The 20,809-nt window shown below is 64.7% G+C and overlaps 1 protein-coding gene across 8 annotated transcripts in view; it reads left to right on the top strand.

Moving 5' to 3' along the window:
* RPTOR (regulatory associated protein of MTOR complex 1) overlaps window positions 1–20,336 on the top strand; it is a 282,724-nt gene extending 262,388 nt beyond the window's left edge. For 7 of the 8 annotated variants that reach the window (XM_021066495.1, XM_021066492.1, XM_021066497.1 and 4 more), the window contains 11 exons: window positions 4,146–4,251; window positions 6,453–6,567; window positions 7,517–7,641; window positions 8,428–8,532; window positions 10,657–10,704; window positions 15,378–15,484; window positions 15,965–16,092; window positions 17,504–17,590; window positions 18,269–18,385; window positions 18,546–18,675; window positions 18,956–20,336. In XM_021066495.1, coding sequence (XP_020922154.1) covers window positions 4,146–4,251; window positions 6,453–6,567; window positions 7,517–7,641; window positions 8,428–8,532; window positions 10,657–10,704; window positions 15,378–15,484; window positions 15,965–16,092; window positions 17,504–17,590; window positions 18,269–18,385; window positions 18,546–18,675; window positions 18,956–19,024 — 1,137 coding nt within the window. In that variant the 3' untranslated portion in view covers window positions 19,025–20,336. The remainder of the gene's footprint in view (window positions 1–4,145; window positions 4,252–6,452; window positions 6,568–7,516; window positions 7,642–8,427; window positions 8,533–10,656; window positions 10,705–15,377; window positions 15,485–15,964; window positions 16,093–17,503; window positions 17,591–18,268; window positions 18,386–18,545; window positions 18,676–18,955) is intronic. The other variant, XM_021066493.1, reaches the window with a different exon arrangement.

Raw genomic sequence — 20,809 nt, 5'->3', positions numbered from 1 at the left:
CAAGGCGCTGCTGGAGTGAGAGAGTTCGGTAAGACCGCAGGATACAAGGCCATTATGCAAAAATCTATTTGTTTCTTCAGGAACAGTTGGAAATTGAAATTAAACCATTTACAGTAACACCCCCCTGAGATGACACACGTGGCTGTAAATCTTAAAAAAAAAAAAAAAATACACAACGCGGGCGAATTAGAGACGACCCAAGTCGGTGAGGCCCCCGTTCACGGGAAGGCAGACTCCGTAAAGCCAGGCAGGGCTCCCGCTCTCCCCAGAGGGACGCCGGATCAACGTGGGCTCCCTCCAAATCCCTGTGGGTTCTGTTGGTTTTCTTTTTCATCAACAAGCCTGTGCTTCAGCTTATGGGGAAAAGCAAAGAAACTGAAATAACCGAAACCATTTTGAAATGGAGCAGAGTCGGAGGCCGCTTGCTGTCTGATTTCAAGGCTCACCACAAAGTCATCAAGACGTGTGCAATTGGTGAGAGGAGACACAGATCACTGGGACAGGATGGAGTCCAGAAATAGACCCCCCTGGGCTCGCCTGTCGATTCGCCACGGAGGCGCAAGCACCGCTCAGTTCAGGGGACAGCCTTCCGAGCGAGGGGCACCATGGCCGTTGGACACCCATTGGCCAAAAATAAAAAGAACTTGCATCCCTAGCTGACATTTTGTACAGCAAGTCACTCCCTGAATGTGAAGCCTGCATCATGAAGCTTCGCGAGGAAAAGCTTTCTGACCTTAGGTTAGGCAGTGGTTTCTTTAATGAGACACAAAAAGCACAGGCCACTCAAGAAAAAATGGCACATTGGACCTCACCAAAATTGGTGACTGCTTGGTGAATGACCTCGTTAAGAACAAGAAAACACAAGCTACAGACCAGAGGAAAATTGCAGAGCACATAGCCGATAAAAAATCTGTCCAGGAGTTCCCGTCGTGGCGCAGTGGTTAACAAATCCGACTAGGAACCATGGGGTTGCGGGTTCAATCCCTGGCCTTGCTCAGTGGGTTAGGATCCGGCATTGCCGTGAGCTGTGGCGTGGGTCGCAGATGTGGCTCGGATCCTGTGTTGCTGAGGAGAGGGAGAGAGACCACTGGTCTCCAGCAGGGAGAGGGAGAGAGAGAGGGAGATTAGACCCCTGGCCTCGGAACCTCCACATGCTGCGGGAGCGGCCCTAGAAAAGGCAAAAAAAAAAAAGTCTTCTGTCCGGTATACGTAGAGAATGCTCAGGAGTTCCCACTGAGGCATGGTGGTTAGCATCCAACTGCAGCGAATCCAATCCAGTCACTGTGGAGGTGCGGGTTTAGTCTAGCGCCCAGCACAGTGGGCTAAAGGATCCGGTGCTGCTGCAGCACAGATTCAATCCCTGGCCTGGGAACTTCCATATGCCGCAGGTGCAGCCATAAAATTTTTTTAAAATTTAAAAATTAAAAAAAAAAAAGATGCAGAGCAGCTGGAACTCTCCGACTTTGCTTGGGTGAAAGGCAGGGTGGCACAGGCACTTTGCAAACCTTTGGCTGTTCCTTGTAAATTAAACATGGACTTGCCCTAGAGCCCAGCCGTCCTGCTCCGAGACACCCAGGAGCCACGAGAACCCACGCACTTCATTCGTAATCGCCAGAAGCTGGACCAACCCAGATATCCTTCAGCTGGTGAATAAGCCGCGCTTTCGGGAGGTCAAGTCGGAAGATGAAAACGCCCGTTCACTCGTGTGGGCAGTGGGCTCTGATCCGCCTTCAGAGCTTTCCCTCCGGGCTCTGTGGCCTTCGTGGCTGTCACCCCATAGGCGTGGTAGGTGCTGTGCCGCTGTCTGGGGAGCAGCGGTCTGTTGTGAAGCGTTGGGAAAGATGCTGAAGGTGCCACTTCCGGGGCATGCGCAGAGGCGCCCTGTCCTGCTGGCCACACCTGCTTTGTTCCTGGTGGGAACCTCGGGAGCACACGCCCAGCTCTTCTTTTCACCAGGCCACGGCCCATGGCAGCTTCATGTGGGATCTCAGTTCCCAGACGGGTGGAACCCGGGCCACAGCAGAAGCACCGAGTCCTAATCGCTAAGCACAGGAGCACCAGGGGCTCCTGTCTTGAGAATCAGGAGCCCGCTTTGCCTCGGAGCCCGTGCCCCGACCCTCTCTAACTGCAGAGGTGTTGAGGGCGAGACCCAGCCCCGGGACACGCAGGCTCGTCGCCCGGGGACCTGCTCCACGTGGCTGCTCCGTCGGTCTCCTGGGGACCCTTGGGTCGTCCCTGTTGCCAAGCCCAGGCCGCCCAGCGACCCCTCCAGCCGCCCTCATAACTGCTTTTGTCTGCCGAGAAGCCAGGAGATGTCACAACCCCAAACGTGCGACACTGTTACCAACACCCACACCCTCAGCTCAGCTTAGGGGGCGGCTCAGCATGTCCATCTGGACACTGCTCCAGAGCTGCTCGTCCTGCCCCGCCCCGGCCCTCCCGCCCCGCGGCCACGCCTGCTGCTTCGCAGGTCCCTGCTCCCCTCGTTGTCTCCCCCCGGGGCTGACGGTGCAGGGGTGCCCGGGCCAAGGATCGGGTTCAGCTGGGCCGGTCCCCCTGAGCTCGGTGGCTCCCCAGGGCTGCCCCCTGGCCGCTTGCTTCCTTTGCTAAAGCCCACGCCTGCCCCCAGCTCCGAGCGTGCAGCCCTGGAGCCTCGTGCCCCTCAGGCCAGCCTTCCAGACCCTCCACCGCGGGAACACCCGCAGAAACCAGCTTCATCGAGTGTAGCTTCAGTCTCTTCATCTGGGGCTCTCTTGTTACTGGTCATTTGTCACTTCCTTCCTAATAGGCTCTGGATTGTCAGATAAAACGAAACCTGCCGTCTGCCCCCGTGAACTGCACTGCAGGCTCCGGGTGCCTTTTCTTCTGCTGTCTCTGCATCAGGGTGTCCTTGCGACTTTGTTGGGTGTGCTTTGTGATTTTTAAGAAAAAAAGTCAGGAACGTAGCCGTGAAATGCTGGCACAGGGAGGCCTGGGTCTCCTGGGCACAGGCAGGTGGGCCTGCAGTCAGACAACACAGCGCATTCGAGGAGAAGACGCAGGAGTGTCCCCTGGCCATTTCATCGAACAGCTGCCCAGACGGGACCTGAGCTCCTCGCTGTGTAGACGGCACCTCATTTCTCTGCCACACTTGACAAGGGCTCTTAACCACACTCGCCAACCTGTAGAATATGAGTGTGGGCTCCCCAGCCTGAGTGGGGTTCCCTGGCCGAGTATGGGCTCTCCCATTACCTGGCCGAGTGCAGGGCAGCTCCGGGGAGGCTCTGCCACCTAAACTCTCAGCCAGGAGGAAGTGGGGTTCTTTCTGGTCTAGTTAATTCCTTTTGTATTTTGGAACTCGGCAGCTCTGCGTTTTCAAGCAGGAAGCCCGGGTGGGCCAAACTGACTTCCACGTCACGTTTGACTAAGGAGATGGTTCTTTTCACACAGCAGGTGGCCGTCTTCTGAATGAAGGGGACTGAAATCCTGCCTTAGGATTTGCTAAGTGTAGACGGCTCCTCGGCCCAGCCAGGGCCCCGGCCCACTGCGCATGCCCTGCACGCTGCAGACACGCGCGGGCCCAGAAGCCGAAAGAGCCCCGTCAGGAAAGGGGACCGGGCCAGCGTCCGCGTTTCCCACGGTTCCCGAGCGGGTGGAGCCGGCTCTCGGAGGCTGACTGGGGAGGGCGCAGTCTCGGCTGGGGGCCAGGCTCGGCCCTGCCCCTCCGCCCGCGCAGACTCCGGTGCCGCGGAGCCGCCACCAGGCAGCCCTGCCCGCCCGCCGCCCTCTGTCCCTGCTCGGGAGCTGGTACCTCCTCTGAGCCACCCCGTCTTGAAGGGTGTGAAGGGACAGGCGTGGTGTCCAGCACAGCAGGGTCCGTAGCGTCCCTCCTGCGGAGCACACCCCGGCCTCCGCTCGGTCTGGCTTGGCAACCAGCCCCGCCTGCCACGTTGTCCGAGGTCGACGTGCCCCCAGGGCTGGGCCCTCGGGCAGGGCTCCCCGCATCCAGAGCAGCCAGGCCTCCACCGCCCTGGGTCCCAGGCCTCGGAGTGCAAGCCCGGCCCTCTGGGTGCCCGCCTGGGCACCGGGCCACGCGGCCTGACTGAAGACGCGCCTGCAGGAGTGGAGCCCTCTTCTCTGAGAAGAGCTGTTTTTTGTCGTTGAAGATCCCGGAAGAGCACGACCTGGAGAGTCAGATCCGCAAGGAGCGCGAGTGGCGGTTTCTGCGCAACACGCGCGTCCGGAAGCAGGCGCAGCAGCTCATCCAGAAGGGTGAGTGGTCTGAAGCCACGGCCCTTGTGTGGGTGAGGGGGGTCTGGTGGGGGTGCGGGGGGGGCGCCTCGGCCCCCCGCAGATTCGGGGCCCCTCTGAGCCCACCACCAGGGGAGCCGCTGCAGACCGGCGACCCGGGACAAGCATGGCTTCTGCCTTTAGTTGTTTCCAGAGGGGATGGGGCAGGGCCAGGTGGGCCCTGGGGTCCATGGCGGGCAAGCCTGTGCCCTCCCCGGGACAGAAGACAAACGCCAGGCCCTGCTTGTGTCACCTGGACCCACCAGCCCCCAATAGTCACTGTCACCCAACGCTGAATTCAGTCACGTTTTTACCAAACCTTGTCCAAAATTTGCCAACAGATGCCCAGAGTGCCCACTTGGCATGCTCCCCAGTGCAGCCCATCCGGGGAGGGGCAGCCGTGGGGGTGCGGGGACTGGGCATACGGGGCTGCCCTCCCTGCCTGGCAGGTGCTCTTGATCCCTGCGGGTTCCTCTCACAGTTGGGGGTGAGGGCCCATGAGACGGTCCCCGCTGCGGGCAGCCTGGTATCAGGGTCTCCTTGCCAGCAAGCGTCGGGCCCGCCGAGCAGCACAGTGACTTACTTCCAGAAGCAGAGCTGTCTGCGGTCAGACACCTGCCCCCGAGTGACGCCCAGCCACGCTTCACTAGCCCGGCCACGTCCGCCGCAGCGGGTCTGGCAGTTCACCACTGGCGGCTGGCGTCAAGCCTCCGGGGCGTGGATGTGGCGTCTGCTCTGTCCCGGAGACGGGCGCCGCCCCGCTCTCAACCACGGCATCAGGGCCTGTTTCCTTGGAAATGGGTGGTTCTTTGGGGCCAGCAGGCGGGGACAGCAGGACAAGCTGGTTTCCCTGCACCCGAGGGCGGCCTGGGGACCCGTCTGCCACGCACATTGGACATCAGAGGCAGCAAAGGCCATACTCTGGGCGGGCGTCTCCGGTCAGTGTTGCGCGGGGGGGACACCAGAGCCGGGCGCTCAAGAAACAACCAGCTTTCCCGGACACAAAAGAGAAGAGCATCTTTGTGGAGCAGGCCTGGTGCTCGCTCCCGTCTTCCCATCCTCGCGGAGGAAAGCTCCGCTGTCGCGAGCGCAGCACGCGGAGCCCCTGGCCTGCCGGGGCCGCCTCACCACCTGCCGGCCCAGAGCTGGGTCTCCGAGTGACCGGGGGTCTCTCCGAGACCGCCCGTGCGGGAAGGATGGGGCAGCGGCGCCCGGGGAGAGGACCCGGGAAAGCTGGTGCCCCCCAGCCACCCCTGTGCCCGGACCTCGCTGTCGGCACGATCGGTGCGCGTGTGCACGAGGCCTGCCATGACTCGGGAGCTGGCGTCCCCACCCCTCTCGGGGGTTTCGTCCCCGCACCTGGACACTCCAGGGGAGCCTGTGGCTGAGGAGGAAGGCACCCCCGGCGCGGTTCGGGCTCGGGCCTGTTCGCCTGCTGGTTCAGCCCCTCCTGATGGCTGAGTGGGTTCCAGGGTCGGCTCTTCTGGCAAAGGGAGGCGGAAACCAAGGTCCTGGGTGTCCGCAGCCGAGGAGGGAGGGGCGAGCCTGGGGCCTGAGCATCGTGGGGGCTGCTGGGCCTCTGGGACTTTGCACGGAGAGGGCCGGGCGCGCGCTGCTCCGCGTGGGCCCCAGGGCTTCTCCAGAAACGTGCAGGCCCGCCTGACGCTCTTCTCGTCCATCCCGCTTGTTCTCCTGAGGCTTCTGCGTGGCCAGGAGGGGTGTTTTCCAGGGCCCGTCCTGGGCCTGCTGAGGACATGCCCATCGGCCCCTCTGCGTGACTCAGGCCATCTGTCCCTCAGCCACGTCACTGTCGCTTTCTAGAGTGGAGCCCATGCCTGGGCTTTGGCTGCATCGTGGACAGTGAGGGCCGGGCCGAGGCTACTCCCGGGTCTGAGTTACCCCCACGGCCTCACCCGGCCTTACTCCAGAATCTTCGTGACCTCTTCGTAAAACCCGACCCAGAGCTCCGATCTGGGCATTGCGCACGGGTCGTCGAGTGATGCGCCGAACGTTGGCCGGGTCCCTGCAGAGGCAGAGCCCGGCGGTCAGCAGCCTGCGCTCTGACCCCTGCCCTCCTCTGGGCCCCTCCCGGTCTCCAAACACCAGGGGACTGGTGTCGGCCTCGGCAAAGCACGTCGTCGTTTGCTGCAGAGAGAGACCCACGTTGTGTGTTTCCTTGGCAGGGATCACGAGGCTGGACGACCAGATCTTTCTGAACAGGAACCCCGGCGTCCCCTCCGTGGTCAAGTTCCATCCCTTTACGCCCTGTGTGGCCGTCGCCGACAAAGACAGCATCTGGTAGGCGGGGCTTGCCGGCTGGCCTGTCACCCCAGGGGTGGGCTCCGCGCTCCCCACATGGCGTGGCCAGGATGCCCCCTGCACCCTCCTGGTGGGGGAGGGGCCGGAGAACTGGCAGAGACGCGTCCCCCCCACGCCCCCAGGGCTGCCACCTCAGCTCGGGCTCCCGTCAGGCCGTGCTGCAGCTTCCGGCCCTAAGATGGGGCCGTTCCCATGCAGTGAGCAGTGAGCAGGGCAGGGGGCTGGCCGGGACCCTGCAGAGACGGGGCATGCGGGGGGCTCGCATGTGCAAGCGACGGTTCCTAGCAATCGTTGCCCTTACATCACCCAGAAAGGACCTGCGATGGGCCCGGGGCAGTTCTTTTTGTAGCTGATAAACAGGTGGAATTCTTGCCTGTTTCCCATTCTTCTCCTTTTGGGGGGGTAAAAAATGCACAGCAAGGATTCCTGTCTTTAAGTGGGCAGGTCAGGGGCCTGACACACCCACGCTGCTGCGCAGCTGTCACCACCTCCACCTCCGGGGTTTCACCCCACACGCAAGTGGAGTCGCGGTCCCCGGCCTTCTGTGTCCGGCTCATTCACCGGGCCTCTCGCCCAGGTCGTCCTGCCACAACCGGTGTCAGAGCCTCCCTTCCACGGGCCCAGCCCCGTTTCGTTCCCTCCTTCCTCCGCTGACGGGCGCCTGGGTCGCTTCCATCTCGGGCTGCTGTGAACAGTGCTGCTGTGTGACCTGGGGGCACGCGTCCTACACCCGGGTGGGGTCCCGGGTCACATGTAACCCGAGTCTGCCGGCTTCCACGGGGGTCCAGCGTCTCCACAACCGGGGCAGCACCTGTCCTGCTCCGCGCTTGTGAGGGCGGCCAGCCTGGCGGGTGTGAGGTGGCGACTCCTCATGGTTTGTTTGTTGTGTCTCTGACCGCCGGCCTTATTCCTCTCTTACTCCCTGAAGCTTTTGGGACTGGGAGAAAGGGGAGAAGCTGGACTATTTCCACAACGGGAACCCTCGGTACACCAGGGTCACTGCCATGGAGTATCTGAACGGCCAGGACTGCTCGCTCCTGCTCACGGCCACAGGTGAGCAGGGTGTGCACGGGGGACCTAAGCCTGAGCAGGGGTGGCGGGCACAGATCAAGACCCCAGCACGGATGTGCACAGAGGTTGCTGGGACCCAATTGTTCCTTCCGGCAAAGGGACCGACTGTCGGGGGAGGTCCTGCTGGCAGCGCCCCCCCTCCATGTCCCGGAAGATAAAGTCCAGCCCCAGGCCTCAGGGTGGGGCGCACAGGCACCTCAAGTGGCGGTGTGAGCGGCCAGAGGCTCGGCTGGAGGTCTGAGGCCGAGTCACTCCGAGCAGAGGAGACGGAGAGATGGTTCCCCGGGCGCGGCAGGCGCGGCAGGCGCGGCAGGGACCGAGGGCACGTCCCTCAGGCGCGGGCGGGGTCCCCGAGCGGAGTGGTTCCAGGCAGGGAGGCTTCACCTCCGCAGGGATCAGGGATCAGGGCTGCCGAGCAGACGGCAGAGCTTCCAGGACAGCTCCTGGGACTTTATCCTCCCCCTGCTGCTCAAGGGACGTCCTCCTAGCGGCCGCGAGTGGGGCTCATGAGGCGGGGGAGCGGGTCCAGCAGGAGGAAGGCCAGAGGGCAGCCAGGCCCCGCAGGGGGGCGGAGGCTCAGGCTCCCCCAGCTGCCCAGCCGCCCAGGGTCTGGGGGGCAGGGAGGGGCGCCCCCGTGCCCTGAGCCTCCCTGAGCCACGTGCAGGGCACGCACAGGAGGTGGGAAGAGGGAGGAGGTCGGGGAGCGTCGGGGTGCGGGTCCGAAGAGGCGGGGGTCCTGCCTTTAACGCCCTCTCTTCTGTCCCCAAGATGACGGCGCCATCAGAGTCTGGAAGAACTTTGCTGACTTGGAAAAGAATCCGGAAATGGTGACAGCCTGGCAGGGGCTCTCGGACATGCTGCCCACCACCCGAGGTGGGTGCTCCCGGGCCGTCCACTCGCGGGCAGGAGGGCGCCCGCGGCCCCGCCCTTGGCCTGAAGCGCATGTGGCTTCCGCAGCACAGCCGGGCTGCAGGCGGTGTCCCTGGTGCCCGGATTCCGCCCCCGGGCCGACGGAGCTGCCGCTGCAGCCCCATGTGCCGCCCCACGGCCAGGCCGGGCCTGTCATCCGGAGGTGTGCGCCCCTCGGCTCGGCTCCGCACTCGCTGTGCGCCCGGCCTCTACGCGGCCGTCACCTGGATTTCCAGTGACACCGAGGCCAGGGTCACCCTCCAGCATGGCCACGGCCCCTGCCAAGTGGAAGCAGGAGCAGCTCGCTGTCGGCCCCTCGGCGCTGCCGGCCCGGGTCTGTGTCCTGCACGGCCGAGCTCTCCACGGCTGTGGTCTGTGTGGCTGCCTCTCCCCTCCGTCCGAGGGCCTGTCCTGGGAGCCGCGTCCCTCGGTAGCAGGCCAGCTCCAGGGCAGACACTTCCTTGTATCTCAGTTTTTTTTAAGTGTTTTCGGCCTTTTGCACGAACAAGGTAGTCATGCACCCCCACCCCACCCTAGCCCCCACCAGCCTCAGGCCGGCCTTCCTGTGGCCCAGGCCTCGCTGGGCCTGGCCGTGAGCTGACACAGGGTGACAGCTGCGTCGCGGGGCTGCTCGGCTCCCTCGCTTTGTCTGCACTAGAGCAAAGTCTGCCCTCTGGCTGCAGCCGCACCCCAGCCTGGTGCCACAGGTCTGCGGGCCTCCCCGTGGGTCTCAGGAGCTCCGCTCACAGGCCTCGCCGCGGAACCGGGGCTCCCGCACCCTCCAGCTTCGGCAGCTTCCCTGCCGCGTGGGGACCATGGCCTGACAGGGCCTCGAACTGTAATTTCCGGAATTTGCAGGCGTCCCAGCTCCGTGACCAGGGCGGGTCTGGTAGAAACCTGGCTGCCGCACTGGCTTCTGGTTGCCTTCTGTCCGCCGGCACCTGAGTCCTTCCCCTTTGCCCGGCTTGGCCTCTAACAGACCCCCGGAGCAGGGGGCCGTGACCCTGGTGGAGAACTGGCAGCTTCTACTGCTGCTGCTCTCGGGTCTGGGGCACCCCCCCCCGCCCCTCCGCACAGTGCGAGAGCCTTCAGGGCTCCTCCGTGGTGCCCGGACCTTCTCAGGCAGAAGCAACAGCTCCCGCTCCGGGCTCCAAGTCACCTCTGTGCCCGCGGCGAGGTCCTCCGATGAGGAGCGCGTGCGTGGGGACAGACATGCTGTCAACAGCTCCTCCCAGCGCCCGTCCTGGGGGATCCTGCCAGGCCTGGGCCACCATGCTTCAGCGGCAGAGGTCGGGGGTCTGGTCTGAAGCTGGCGTGCAGGGCGCGGGGAGGGAGGGCTCTGCCTGTGAGCTCCCCCTGCACTCTCTCCAGCTCAGGATCCGCTCACCAGGTCGCCGGGCCACGGCAGCTTGTTTGCAGAGATGTGATTCTGTGGTTTGCGGCTGAAGAGAAGACACAGTTTCTTGCCAGACCCCCCCCAGTGCGTGGTCCCCGTGACCTCTCTGCCTGCCTCTGGCTCGGTGTGGTGTGCGCACGGGCTCAGACACACAGGCGTGCACGTGCACACAACACACACGTGTGTGCACGCGGTTAGCCTGGGAGCACTCCCCTCGGGGGGTCCCCGTGGTCAGGAGAACTGCGGTGCGCGAGTCCGGGGCCACCCCTAGACCTGGAGCGCCGGGCTCTGCAGTAGAACCGCTGTCCTCGGGCCACGGGGCCCCCTCACCGACCGCCGACCTGTGAAGACCGTCAGCCGTGCTTGCTTCTGGGGGCTGATCGGAGGCGGCGCCACCCCCCCCCCCCCCCGGCCAGGCTCCACTAACCGTGTGCGCGTCCTGCACTGGCCTCTGCTCCCCTGCGGTGCTAACGCTGCACCAGGCCCTGTTGCGCTGGGTTGTGGGCCTTCTGGCTTCCCGTCCGGAGAGGGACTCTACTTAGCCAAACCCCGTGATGATTGGGTTTTCACGTTTTCGCTCTTTCTGCTCTGGAGCTTCAGCCTGGGCGGCTGCCTGCCCCTGTCCACCGTGGCCCTTTTGTCTGGCTGGCCGGGCCCCCGCCGTTGAGCCCACAACCCCTGTTTCCTCGCAGGTCTGGCCCGAAAGGCCTCCATCTTTCTTGACCGCAGTAAGCAGGGAGGTGAGTGTCTTCTCTTACCTGCGAGCGGCCGGGCGGGACCGAGACGGCCCCTCGCCCGCCCTGCTCCTGGGCGGCAGAGCCTCAGCCTGTGGCCCGTATTCGTTGCACCCTCACAGTCACCTCAGGAGAGGAGGCCACCCGCTGAGCACTGAGCTTACGGGATGAGTCGGGGGCTCCGCTCTGGGCAGGAGCGCGGACCGTAGGCAGGGTCCTCCCTCCCCGGGGCCAAGGCCTAGGGTCCCCTCCGGTTTCAAAGGCGGAGCCCGGGTTGGCACCAGAGTCCCGTCCCTCCCGCCCTCCTTGGCGGCCTCCCTCTGGGGCTCAAGGCCAGTCCTGCACAGCTGCCGAGGAACAGGAACCCCCAGGGCGAGACCCCAACACAGGCGGGAGACCCCCCGCCAGGTCAGAAGTCACGATGCCGTCAGGACGGAGGAGCCCGCGCACCGTGAAGTCGGGGTTCCCCCAAAGTTTTCAAAGAAGAGTCTTTTTCAGGACATAACGCAGTCGCTTGCAGCATCCGTTTCCAGCTGACGGGTTGTGTGGAGCTGGAGCGTTTTCGGGATATGCCCAAAGGCAGCTGTCTGTGGACACACGCGCCCGCGCTGGGTCAGCACACGTGAACATGCAGCAGCCTTCGCTCACTCGTCTCGCTTCCCAGGAAAACCGTGCAAAGTCGGAGCCTTAGGATTGCAGGCAGCAAAGAGAACTCACGCTCAGTCTGCGGCCTCCGAGCTTCCAGTGTGACCAGCCTGCGGTGAGCTCTGCCCGGGTCTGTCTCCGGTCACTCTTTGCCGTGACGAGGGCTCTGCTGGAGGCCGACGCGGCCGGAGCAAGAGACCCCTGCAGACACGTGGATCCACGTTCGGTGTTTTCCAGACGGCTCTTCTGGTGAAAAGTTCAGAGGGAAGGAAGACAGAAGACCAAACCCTGGAGCTCCCATCGTGGCACAGTGGAAACAACCCCGAGTGGGAACCGTGAGGTCGTGGGTTCGATCCCTGGCCTCGCTCAGTGGGTTAAGGATCCAGCGTTGGCCGTGAGCTGTGGTGTAGGTCGCAGACATGGCTCGGATTGGCGTGGCTGTGGCTGTGGTGTAGGCCGGCAGCTGTAGCTCCAATTAGACCCTTAGCCTGGGAACCTCCATATGCCGAGGGTGCAGGCCTAAAAAGCAAAAAGGACAAAGAAAAGAGCAAACCCAAGACTGCCTCATCTCAGTCCCAGGCGCCAGCAGCGTTCTCAGCAAGAGCCCCCTGGTCCTCAGAGAAGTGACGAGACGCTGGAGGGGCCGGGGACGCCTTTCGTGGTTGCGGCCTGGGCGGCAGGAGACCGGGCGGCCCTGTCCCCTGCTTGCCTGAGGCTTGTGGGGGTTCAGCGCGTGGAGGAAGCAGGAACAGATGGTCCAGCGCTGGTGTGTGTGAACGGGACATAAACCCTGAGCCTTTGGTCCGTTGTTAGTGTCTGTCGCCTGGACGCAGCTGGGCCGTGAGCAGGGCCCAGAGCCAGTTGGCCTCCACCGTGTCCTCAAGGAGCAGCCAGGATGGGGAGCCCAGCTGCTCTGAGAATCAGGAAAGGCCCAGGGGACCGGGAGGGGTCCCCCCAGGAACAAAGTGGCTGGAATCTGCCCTCTGTCCTGTTACGAGTCTTAGCCGGTCGCAGCCATCACTTTTGTCCCTGTGCTCAAACATGAGGAAGGGCGTGTCCCCTTTTTACCATCTCTCACCACCTCGGAGGAGCCAGGGCCTCTCCGCTGCATCTGAAGGTCAGGGCACAGCTTGGCCGGGGCAGGCTTCCAGCGGGGAGGCCAGCGGCCACCCTCAGTCCTGGGCAGCAGGACGGCCGCGACCTCAGACCTCCGGCAGTGTCCTGGGTGCACAGCCACGCGGGCAGCCTGAGCTGGGCTGCCTGCTCCCCGGCACCTGCCTCCCGACTTGGGGGAGCTTGGAGTCGCATTCTAGTCCCACTGGCTTCGTGCCTCGGAGCTGGTTTAAACCGGAATGTGGTCCGCGTCAGAGACTCTAGATTTAAAAAGGGACTCGGAGCTCAGACGGCCCGCATCCACCCCACGGTGAGGACCCCGGGTGGCCGAGTGGACGCACCTTCAGAGCCTGGAGGCAGCTGGACACGCTGAGGCCGGCTGGGCAGGCTGCACCCCCAGACCCCCGAGCCGGAGCCCTGGCCCCCCGCACTCGGGCGGCTGCGTTGACAGGGGTTCCATGGAAATGAGGCCACTGGGAGGGCCCTAAGACGGGGCTCCCACAGGCTCTGAATCCGCCACGAAGGGGGCGCAGCGAGAAGGAAGCCACCGGCCCTTCTCTCCGAGGCCAGGGTGGCCTTCTCGCCCCGTGGGGAGCAGCAGTGCCCTCCCCGCCTCCTCATGGGTGTGGGGCTGAGACCCCTCCAGGCCTGTGTAGTCCCTGCCCACCCCCTGCCCTCTCCAGCTTCTTCCTGTGACCCCAGAGCCTCCCGGATGCCAGCTGGCCCCAGGCTTTCATCAGAGGACCGCTCGTCAGGTCCACAGAGCTCCAGGTGGCCTGTTGAGGACACCTGAAAACAGGCCGCCCCAGCAGCGGCCAGCAGATTCCAGGGTCCTGGGTGGGCGCATCCTCAGGTCGGGCACCCCAGGCAGGTCATGGGGTGGCAGAGGGGCTGGCTCTGCTTGAGGGCTGACTGGTGGCAGTGTGGTTGGGCTCTCCTGGACAGAGGGGTCACGTGCCCTGCCCTCTCCCCTGCTGGTCCTGACTCTGGGGACACAGCTGCAGCCTTGTCACCAGCAGGTGGCTCTGTGGCACGCGGGGTGTTTCCTCCTTGCCGGGGTCAGAGCATCGCAGCGGGGAGACTTCTGAAAGGGAAACTGCTCGTCTGTTTGTTATGTGGAGCTGACGGTCTGTGGGGCAGACGTGGCTGCCGTCAGCCAGGCAGGCAGGCAGGGCGTGTGTGAGGCGCTGGCCTGGAATGGGGAGGAGGCGGAACAGGGTGAGTCGTCGCCTCACATGGTCAAGAAGGGGTCCCACGCAGACAGCAGGAGAGGCCAATTCGGGCGCAGGCCCAGCCACCCATCAGGAGAACCCGCCTGCCACCACATGGAGCTCAGACTCTGGGGGCCTGGGCAGAACGGGGGCCCCGCTGGGAGTGAGAGTTGTGGGCTCAGACCAGAGTGGGGACCTGAAGCGACAGGAACAGTGAGAGGCTGGCGTTCAGGAGACCGCGGGCACTTGCAGGGAGCGCTGTGCCCTTGGGGGCATTTCAGAAAAGAACAGGTGACGGTCACCCCATCCAACGCAGGAGGTCAGGAGCGGAGCAGGTACCCACAGAGAGGTGGGGAAGCCACAGAGCAAAACCTGGGAGCTGCCGACTGCCCATCGTGGTGCAGTGGAAGCAAATCCGACTGGCACCCCTGAGGATGCAGGGACCAGCCCTGGCCTCACTCAGTGGGTTGAGGACCCAGTGTGGCCATGAGCCGTAGGGTAGGTCGCAGACGCAGATTGGGTCCTGCGTTGCTGCGGCTGTGGTGCAGGCCGGCAGCTCTAGCTCCGATTGGACCCCTAGCCTGGGAACCTCCACATGCCTCGGATGTGGCCTAAAAGCAAAAGAACAACAGGAAAAAAACAAGGTGACTTAACTTTCCGGCATGACCAAAAGAAGACATAAATGAAGTTATAGCATCAGTGATAGAATAGGAGATGATATTTGCAAAATCTTGAGTTAAACCCTCAGTGTCAGAATATGTACTAAAACAGACGCAGCTGGTAAACTGAAAAAGGCAGCAGCGCAGAGCAGGGTTTGGGGAAACCACCCCTCGTGTCCATTTCTGCTGAGGCTGCAGACCCGCACCTGCTCTGGGGCGACGGGGCCTCCCCTGGGCTGGTGCAGCGCACAGACGTGACGTGTCCCCTCCGCGTGCTGCCTCCTCCCTGCGCCCAGGGCGCATGGAGACGTCGGGGCGTGTGTTACAAAGCCGTGGATCCCGGGAACGGCGGGCTCGTGGTGCAAAGGGCACATTACCCGGAAGTTTAGTGAGATTAACCAGCTCCGCATCTGTCCAGTTGGACAAACCCTCAAAACATGACATGACAGGAGAAGCGCAAGTCTCTGGAAAACATACCCTCATTTGAAACGAGCAACATGTTTTGGAATGTGGGTGATACGGTGCATGGCTTTGGACCCGTGTCCCCGCGGGGGACAAGGCAGGCAAGGGGACCGACCTTGCACTAGGTCTTAAATTTCACTTCTTTTCAAGAAAAAAGAAAGAAAAACATGGCAAAACATCAGCAGCAGCTGTGAGATCTGGGTGGCAGGTCCAGGGATTTCTATCGTGTTTCTCTGTGCATTTGAAATCCTTAACGGTGAAACAACCTGAATTAAATCATATCTTAGAGCCTCTCCAGGGAGGTGTGCGTACAGCCCTTAGCAGCACTGATGGCGCCTGCTCGTCTGCGCCCAGGCCCAGCGTGGGGCAGGGCCGCCCGGGACTCAGCCGCAGTCCACCCCCTGGGGACCGCACCTCCCCGCCTCTGACCTGCCTGCCGTGCCCAGGCCGTCTGGGAAGCGGGCACCTTGGACCCACAGGCCTGGGATCCGGCTGCCCCTCCGGCAGCCGCCTGGGCCCAGCGGAGTCAGGAGGGGCTCTGAGCTGTGCCCCGCGCTGGCTGAGCGGCCACGCGTCTGTGTCTGTGCAGGAGCGGGGATGGTGGTGGACTGGGAGCAGGAGACCGGCCTTCTCGTGAGCTCGGGAGACGTGCGGATCGTCCGCATCTGGGACACGGACCGCGAGATGAAGGTGCAGGTAACCAGGCTGCCCGCGGACCTGGGCGAGGCCTGTGTGCGCACAGCCCCCGCCCGCCCGCCCGCCTGCAGGCGCCCGAGCAGGTGGTGTGCCGGGTGGGCGGGGCGGCTCTGCCAGGCCGGCTTCCCGCTTTTAAAGGGGCCCCACCCTCCGTGGGGGAGCAGTCCGCCCTGCCCCGACTAGAGGGCTTCCCCTGCGGGCCGTGCGCTCTCAGGTGCCCCTCAGGCCTCCGCCCTTCTCCACCGGTCACAGCTGTGGGAGGAAAGACGGCCGCTGGTTTGCGGGCGGCAGGATTCCTCCTGGACCCACCCCCGACCTAATCGGGGGCTGGAAGGGAGCCCACGAGGCTTCCTCCTGCTGAGACGCCCTGTCTCCCTTTTTAGAGCAGAGGGGAGGTGGGGAAACCTGCTGCACACTGCGGTTTTGCAGCCCTGGGGGGCCTGACGCCCAGGGGCCTCAAGGGCTCTCCATTGGCCCTAGGACATCCCCACGGGGGCCGACAGCTGCGTGACGAGCCTGTCCTGCGACTCCCGCCGCTCCCTCATCGTGGCCGGGCTTGGCGACGGCTCCATCCGCGTCTACGACCGGAGGATGGCGCTCAGCGAGTGGTAATTGGGTCGCGCCTTCCGCTCCCTCCGCTGGGGCCCACGTCCCAAGCGCGGAGAACATGGCCTCCCAGCCGCCTGCACGGGCCGTTTGGAACACGCGCGTGGGCAGGGCCCAGGCTCCATTCCCCACCTGAGCACGGAGCACGTCAAGCCAAGGAGACGGAGTCAGGGACACGCGTGGGCGCTGCTCCGCCCTGGGCTGCTTTCCCGCGACCAGTCACACGCAGCTGGTAGACGGCCGAGCTCTGCCGGAGCGCAGGCCTGGCCATCCTGGGCTCCCGGGCTGTCTGCTGACACCCATCCTGTCCCCAAAGCAGGCCTGGCCCGCGGCTGGGAGCAGCGGGTGGGCACCTGTGCAGCCAGGAGGTGAAGGAGCCCTCGTGGGAGGGGACGGTGGGGCCAGGACTGAGCTGGGCCTGAGGGCAGGAGCGCGGCTGGCGATGCGGCAGGAAGAGCGTGTGGCTCTGGGGGGCACGGTGGGGGGCTGGGCGGGGTGGGTGGCCCAGCTCCCACCTCTGTGGCCTGGCAGCCCCTGGCTCTCCTGTTCGCTGCAGGTCTCTCTGGGCGGGTCCCCCCTGAAAAACCACATCACCCACCAACAGCAGCCATCGTGGAGCTGGGGAACAGATTTCTTGTGGGGGTGATGAATGTACCCCAAAGTTGGTGGGACAGTCACACAATCCCGAGAACGTGCTGAAGTCACTGACTGTGTGCTTTTAAAGGGGGCATCTTACAGTGTGTGTGTCAAGTCGCAATCAGACTGGTGTTTTAAAAGCTACCTGGTGGATTAAGGATCCAGAGTTGTCACTGCAGTGGCTCAGGTTGCTGCTGTGACGTGAGTTCAATCCCTGGCCAGGGAATTTCTGCACAAAGCAGGCGCAGCCAAAAAAAGGAAGAGCTTGCCCTGGGCCGGCGGCAGAGCGGCAGCTGGAGCTGAGAAGGGGGTTGGGGGCGGCCTTGAGGGAGGGCAGGGTCTCCAGAGCGCGCCTCGGCCTGAGGTTTGAGGACAGAGACGTGTGTGCCACGAGTGCCGGGTGTCCTAGATGCCTCCCCGGGCGTCACTCCCTGCCCCCAGCTTCCTGGCTCACGCCTCCCAGGAAGGGGGCCCCTGTGTCCCTCTGTCTCAACTGCCTTGGAGTTTGGGGTTCTTGGTCCTGACCCTCAAACCCACAGGCTGGGAGGTGCCATGTGAGGTTGTGGGTGGGGGCTGGGGGCGCTGGCCGTGCCCAGGCCCTGGGAAGACCCCCAGGGAGGTGGGTGGCCTCAAGAAGGGGGGCGGACCCCAGACACTTTAAATAAGTGCTCAGTCCCCTCTGCGGAAAAGGCCGTCCCCCGCCTCCTGCCCTGGTTCCTCGGAGCGCCAGGGATCCGCACAGCTGTCCCCAAGCCCTGACCCGCGCTCCTCCTCCAGCCGCGTGATGACCTACCGGGAGCACACGGCCTGGGTGGTGAAGGCCCACCTCCAGAAGCACCCCGAGGGCCGCATCATGAGCGTCAGGTAACGGGCGTGGGACCGTCACGAGACACTTTGCCGTGAAAGCCGCGTTTTCCCTCCCTGGACGGTGTGTCCTCGGCGTTGAAACAGCTGGGGACAGTGGCACTTCAGGGTGGGAATTAGCTTGTGCTCCGGGACGGGCCGGAGAGCTCAGGGCTGCGCAGGCCGGGACGGGGGGCGACGGGGCGGGTGCACGGCAGCTGCGGGCCGAGGGTCCGTCCCTCCCTCGGTGCCTTCCTGCGCCCGTCAGTCCTGTGCCGAGAGCCATGAGTATTATCGGCCCGTCAGAGGGACGGCACATGTGATGTCCTGTCACAAAGCCACCATTTCTTCAAAGAGAAGCTCTTCCCTCGGCTGTAATGCCAGGACAGAACCTAGCTCGTGGCCGCTGCCCGCCCCGCCGAGGGCAGCGGGGGAGGCCGTCTCCGGCCGGAAAGGACCCACCAGCTCCCAGCCTCCCTGCCTGCTCCGCTGCTTGGTGCCGCGGCGGCGCTGGCCCTTTCTGGCCCCGGGAGGGCTCCAGGGGCTGGGCAGCCGTCCTGGCTGCCACGGTGGGCAGGGCGGGCCCGTGTGCCGCCCAGGCGGGGTGGGGGCCTCACTGGATGCTCTGAGGGCCCAGGCGGCCGTGGCCTTGAGCGGCGCGTGGGCCCAGCCTGGCGTCACCTCGACCCTTCTCGGCAGCGTCAACGGGGACGTGCGCTTCTTTGACCCTCGGATGCCGGAGTCCGTGAATGTCCTGCAGATCGTGAAGGGGCTGACGGCGCTGGACATCCACCCCCAGGCGGACCTGATCGCGTGGTAAGCGCCCCCCACCCCCACCCCGCAGGCTCCCGGCCCCGGGGCAACAGAGGGGCGGGGGCGGGGACCCCGGGACGTGGGTGCGGCCGAGCTGCTGCCGCCTGCCTGGCCTGGCCGCGGGGCCTGATCCCGCCTCGGCCCTCGGCCTTGTGGTCTGCAGCGGCTCCATGAACCAGTTCACCGCCATCTACAACGGCAGCGGGGAGCTCATCAGCAACATCAAGTACTACGACGGCTTCATGGGCCAGCGGGTCGGCGCCATCAGCTGCCTGGCCTTCCACCCCCACTGGGTGCGTGGCCCCGCCGGGACGGGGTGGGGGGCGCGGGGACGGGCGCCGTGGTGGGCAGGGCTCCCGGGGCCGTGGCGCTGACGGCCCTGGGCCCAGAGGGGCACCAGCCTCCGGGTACTTGGCCGCCAGGGGAGCGGCCCAGACCCTGGGACCCAGCGCCTGTCCACTGGCGGCCGCCGGCCGTGTGTCCCTGTCCCTGGGGGGCCACCCCGGGCAGAGGTGGGGGCGCGGGGTGGGGGGTGGCCTGCACCCCGCGGCTCACCGCCCGCCCCTCCCGCAGCCTCACCTGGCCGTGGGCAGCAACGACTACTACATCTCCGTGTACTCGGTGGAGAAGCGCGTCAGATAGCGGCCTCCCGCGGCCGCGCGTGCACCAGGGCCCGCCGCGCCGCCCTGGACACGGGCCCGACCCGGCTGCTGAGGGCTCAGAGGGCCCGCGCTGTCTGTCTGTCTGTCTGTCTTCGCTGTCACGCCCGGGAGCCCAGGGGAACGGGCTCTGCTGGGGCCCCTGGTGTGACGGGCGCATCTCTGCTGAGACCCGGCTCCCAAGGACACGGTGGTGGCCGTACACCCCAGACCCCTTCCCGCCCCGTCGGAGGAGGAGGTTTTTAAAGGGGAAACACACTCATTTTACTTTCCAAGCGACACAAAGCATTAGTCCGCAAAGGCTGCGGGCGAAGCCAGCCTCCCCGGCGCCCTGGCTGCGGCGGGGGCTTCAGACCCAGCAGGGGATGGCGGCTGCAGAGAAGCGGCAGCGCCCAGGCCTCTCGGCCGCCCTGTCTCCTCCCTCAGCAGGAGCCCTGGTTGGGAAGGAGAGGCAGTTTGGCCGAGCAGCCGCCGCCCTGGGCCACACGCGGGCTTCCCTCAAGTGCTGCTGCTCCGGGCCCCACACGCATCGCAGGGGCACAGGTGGAGGGGCCGCCCCCCCGTCCCCCCGTCCCCTGTGTCTGCGACAGGGCGCCGAGCAGCCACGCCTGAAACATAAGACACAGCCACAATGATGATATTCGAAAAGCATTTTTTCCATTTTCCTTGGGAATCAGGATTATTCAGAGATAGAGGAGGAAGCCGGCTTAGCTAATTTTGCCACTAAGAGGCCACTAACAGTGGGAGGTGGCCCCGCCTGAGCCCGGGGTGTCTCCCAGGGGGATGGCGCAGGTGTGGACAGCCTGGGTGGGCGAGACAGGGCGGAGGCTGTGCCAGCTCCCAGGAGAAGGTGTCTGGGGTGGCTTCCACCACGTTCTGGGGACGAACAGAAAGCACAGCCCCCCCACACACACAACTGGTCAGCTCCGCAAGCGCTCCTGGCGGTGACTCTGGAACCTTCCAGAACCTGAGCTCCACCCACAGACGCAGAGCTGACCACCCACAACCGACTCAAGGCGGCCCCAGTCCGGCGTCTGAGCTCACGCGCGGTTCTGTTCCGTTCGTATTGAGACAGAACCTTCCCCTGGCCAAGCACGAAGGCCCTGGCGGGGGCTCCCTCGCAGGCTGATGCGGAAATTCAATCATGACATGACCGAGGCTCGAGAGAGCGCCACCCAGCTTTCTTTATCTCTATTTATTTCACCGAAACGAGAACCGAAAGACTGACGAAAGAGGGAATTGTAGCGCGAGAGCGAGGACGATAAGCTTAATAAAAGACGAGGACGTGCAGAGGGCTGGCGGGCGGCTCCTTCTGCTCGGCCGCGCCCGCGGCACCCGAACCCGCAGGCCCGGGCTGGGAGCAGAGCCGTAGCGGTGACGTGCTGCGCGCTGGCCACAGGGAGGCCCCGGCCGCTCTGTCTTCGAGGTGGCCCTGGGTCATCCGAGCCACGGCCCACCTCCTGCCAAGGGCCTGCCCTCCCGGCCTGCAGGCTCCAGGGGGCCGGGCTCAGCCCTCGTCCCCCTTGGGGCCGCCCTCGTGTCGGTGAGCACGGCTCCCGGAGGGACGCCCCACGACGGGGTTGATTTACCACCTGCAGTTAGAAGCCACCCTCCCGCCCCTGGCTACAGCTCGGGGACCCCAACTCCATCCGCAGCCAGCGTCCCCTGTGACCCCAGCCTGGAAGGCCCTCGCTGTTGGCTGTGATTCCTCGGGGCCCCCCGCAGTGGCCCAGGTGTCTCCCCCATGGAGACGGGACCTCCAGTGTGC

This window comes from Sus scrofa, chromosome 12 (assembly GCF_000003025.6).
Source record: "Sus scrofa isolate TJ Tabasco breed Duroc chromosome 12, Sscrofa11.1, whole genome shotgun sequence".
NCBI classification, from domain to species: domain Eukaryota; kingdom Metazoa; phylum Chordata; class Mammalia; order Artiodactyla; family Suidae; genus Sus; species Sus scrofa.
This window is presented reverse-complemented; position numbering and strand designations above follow the sequence as displayed.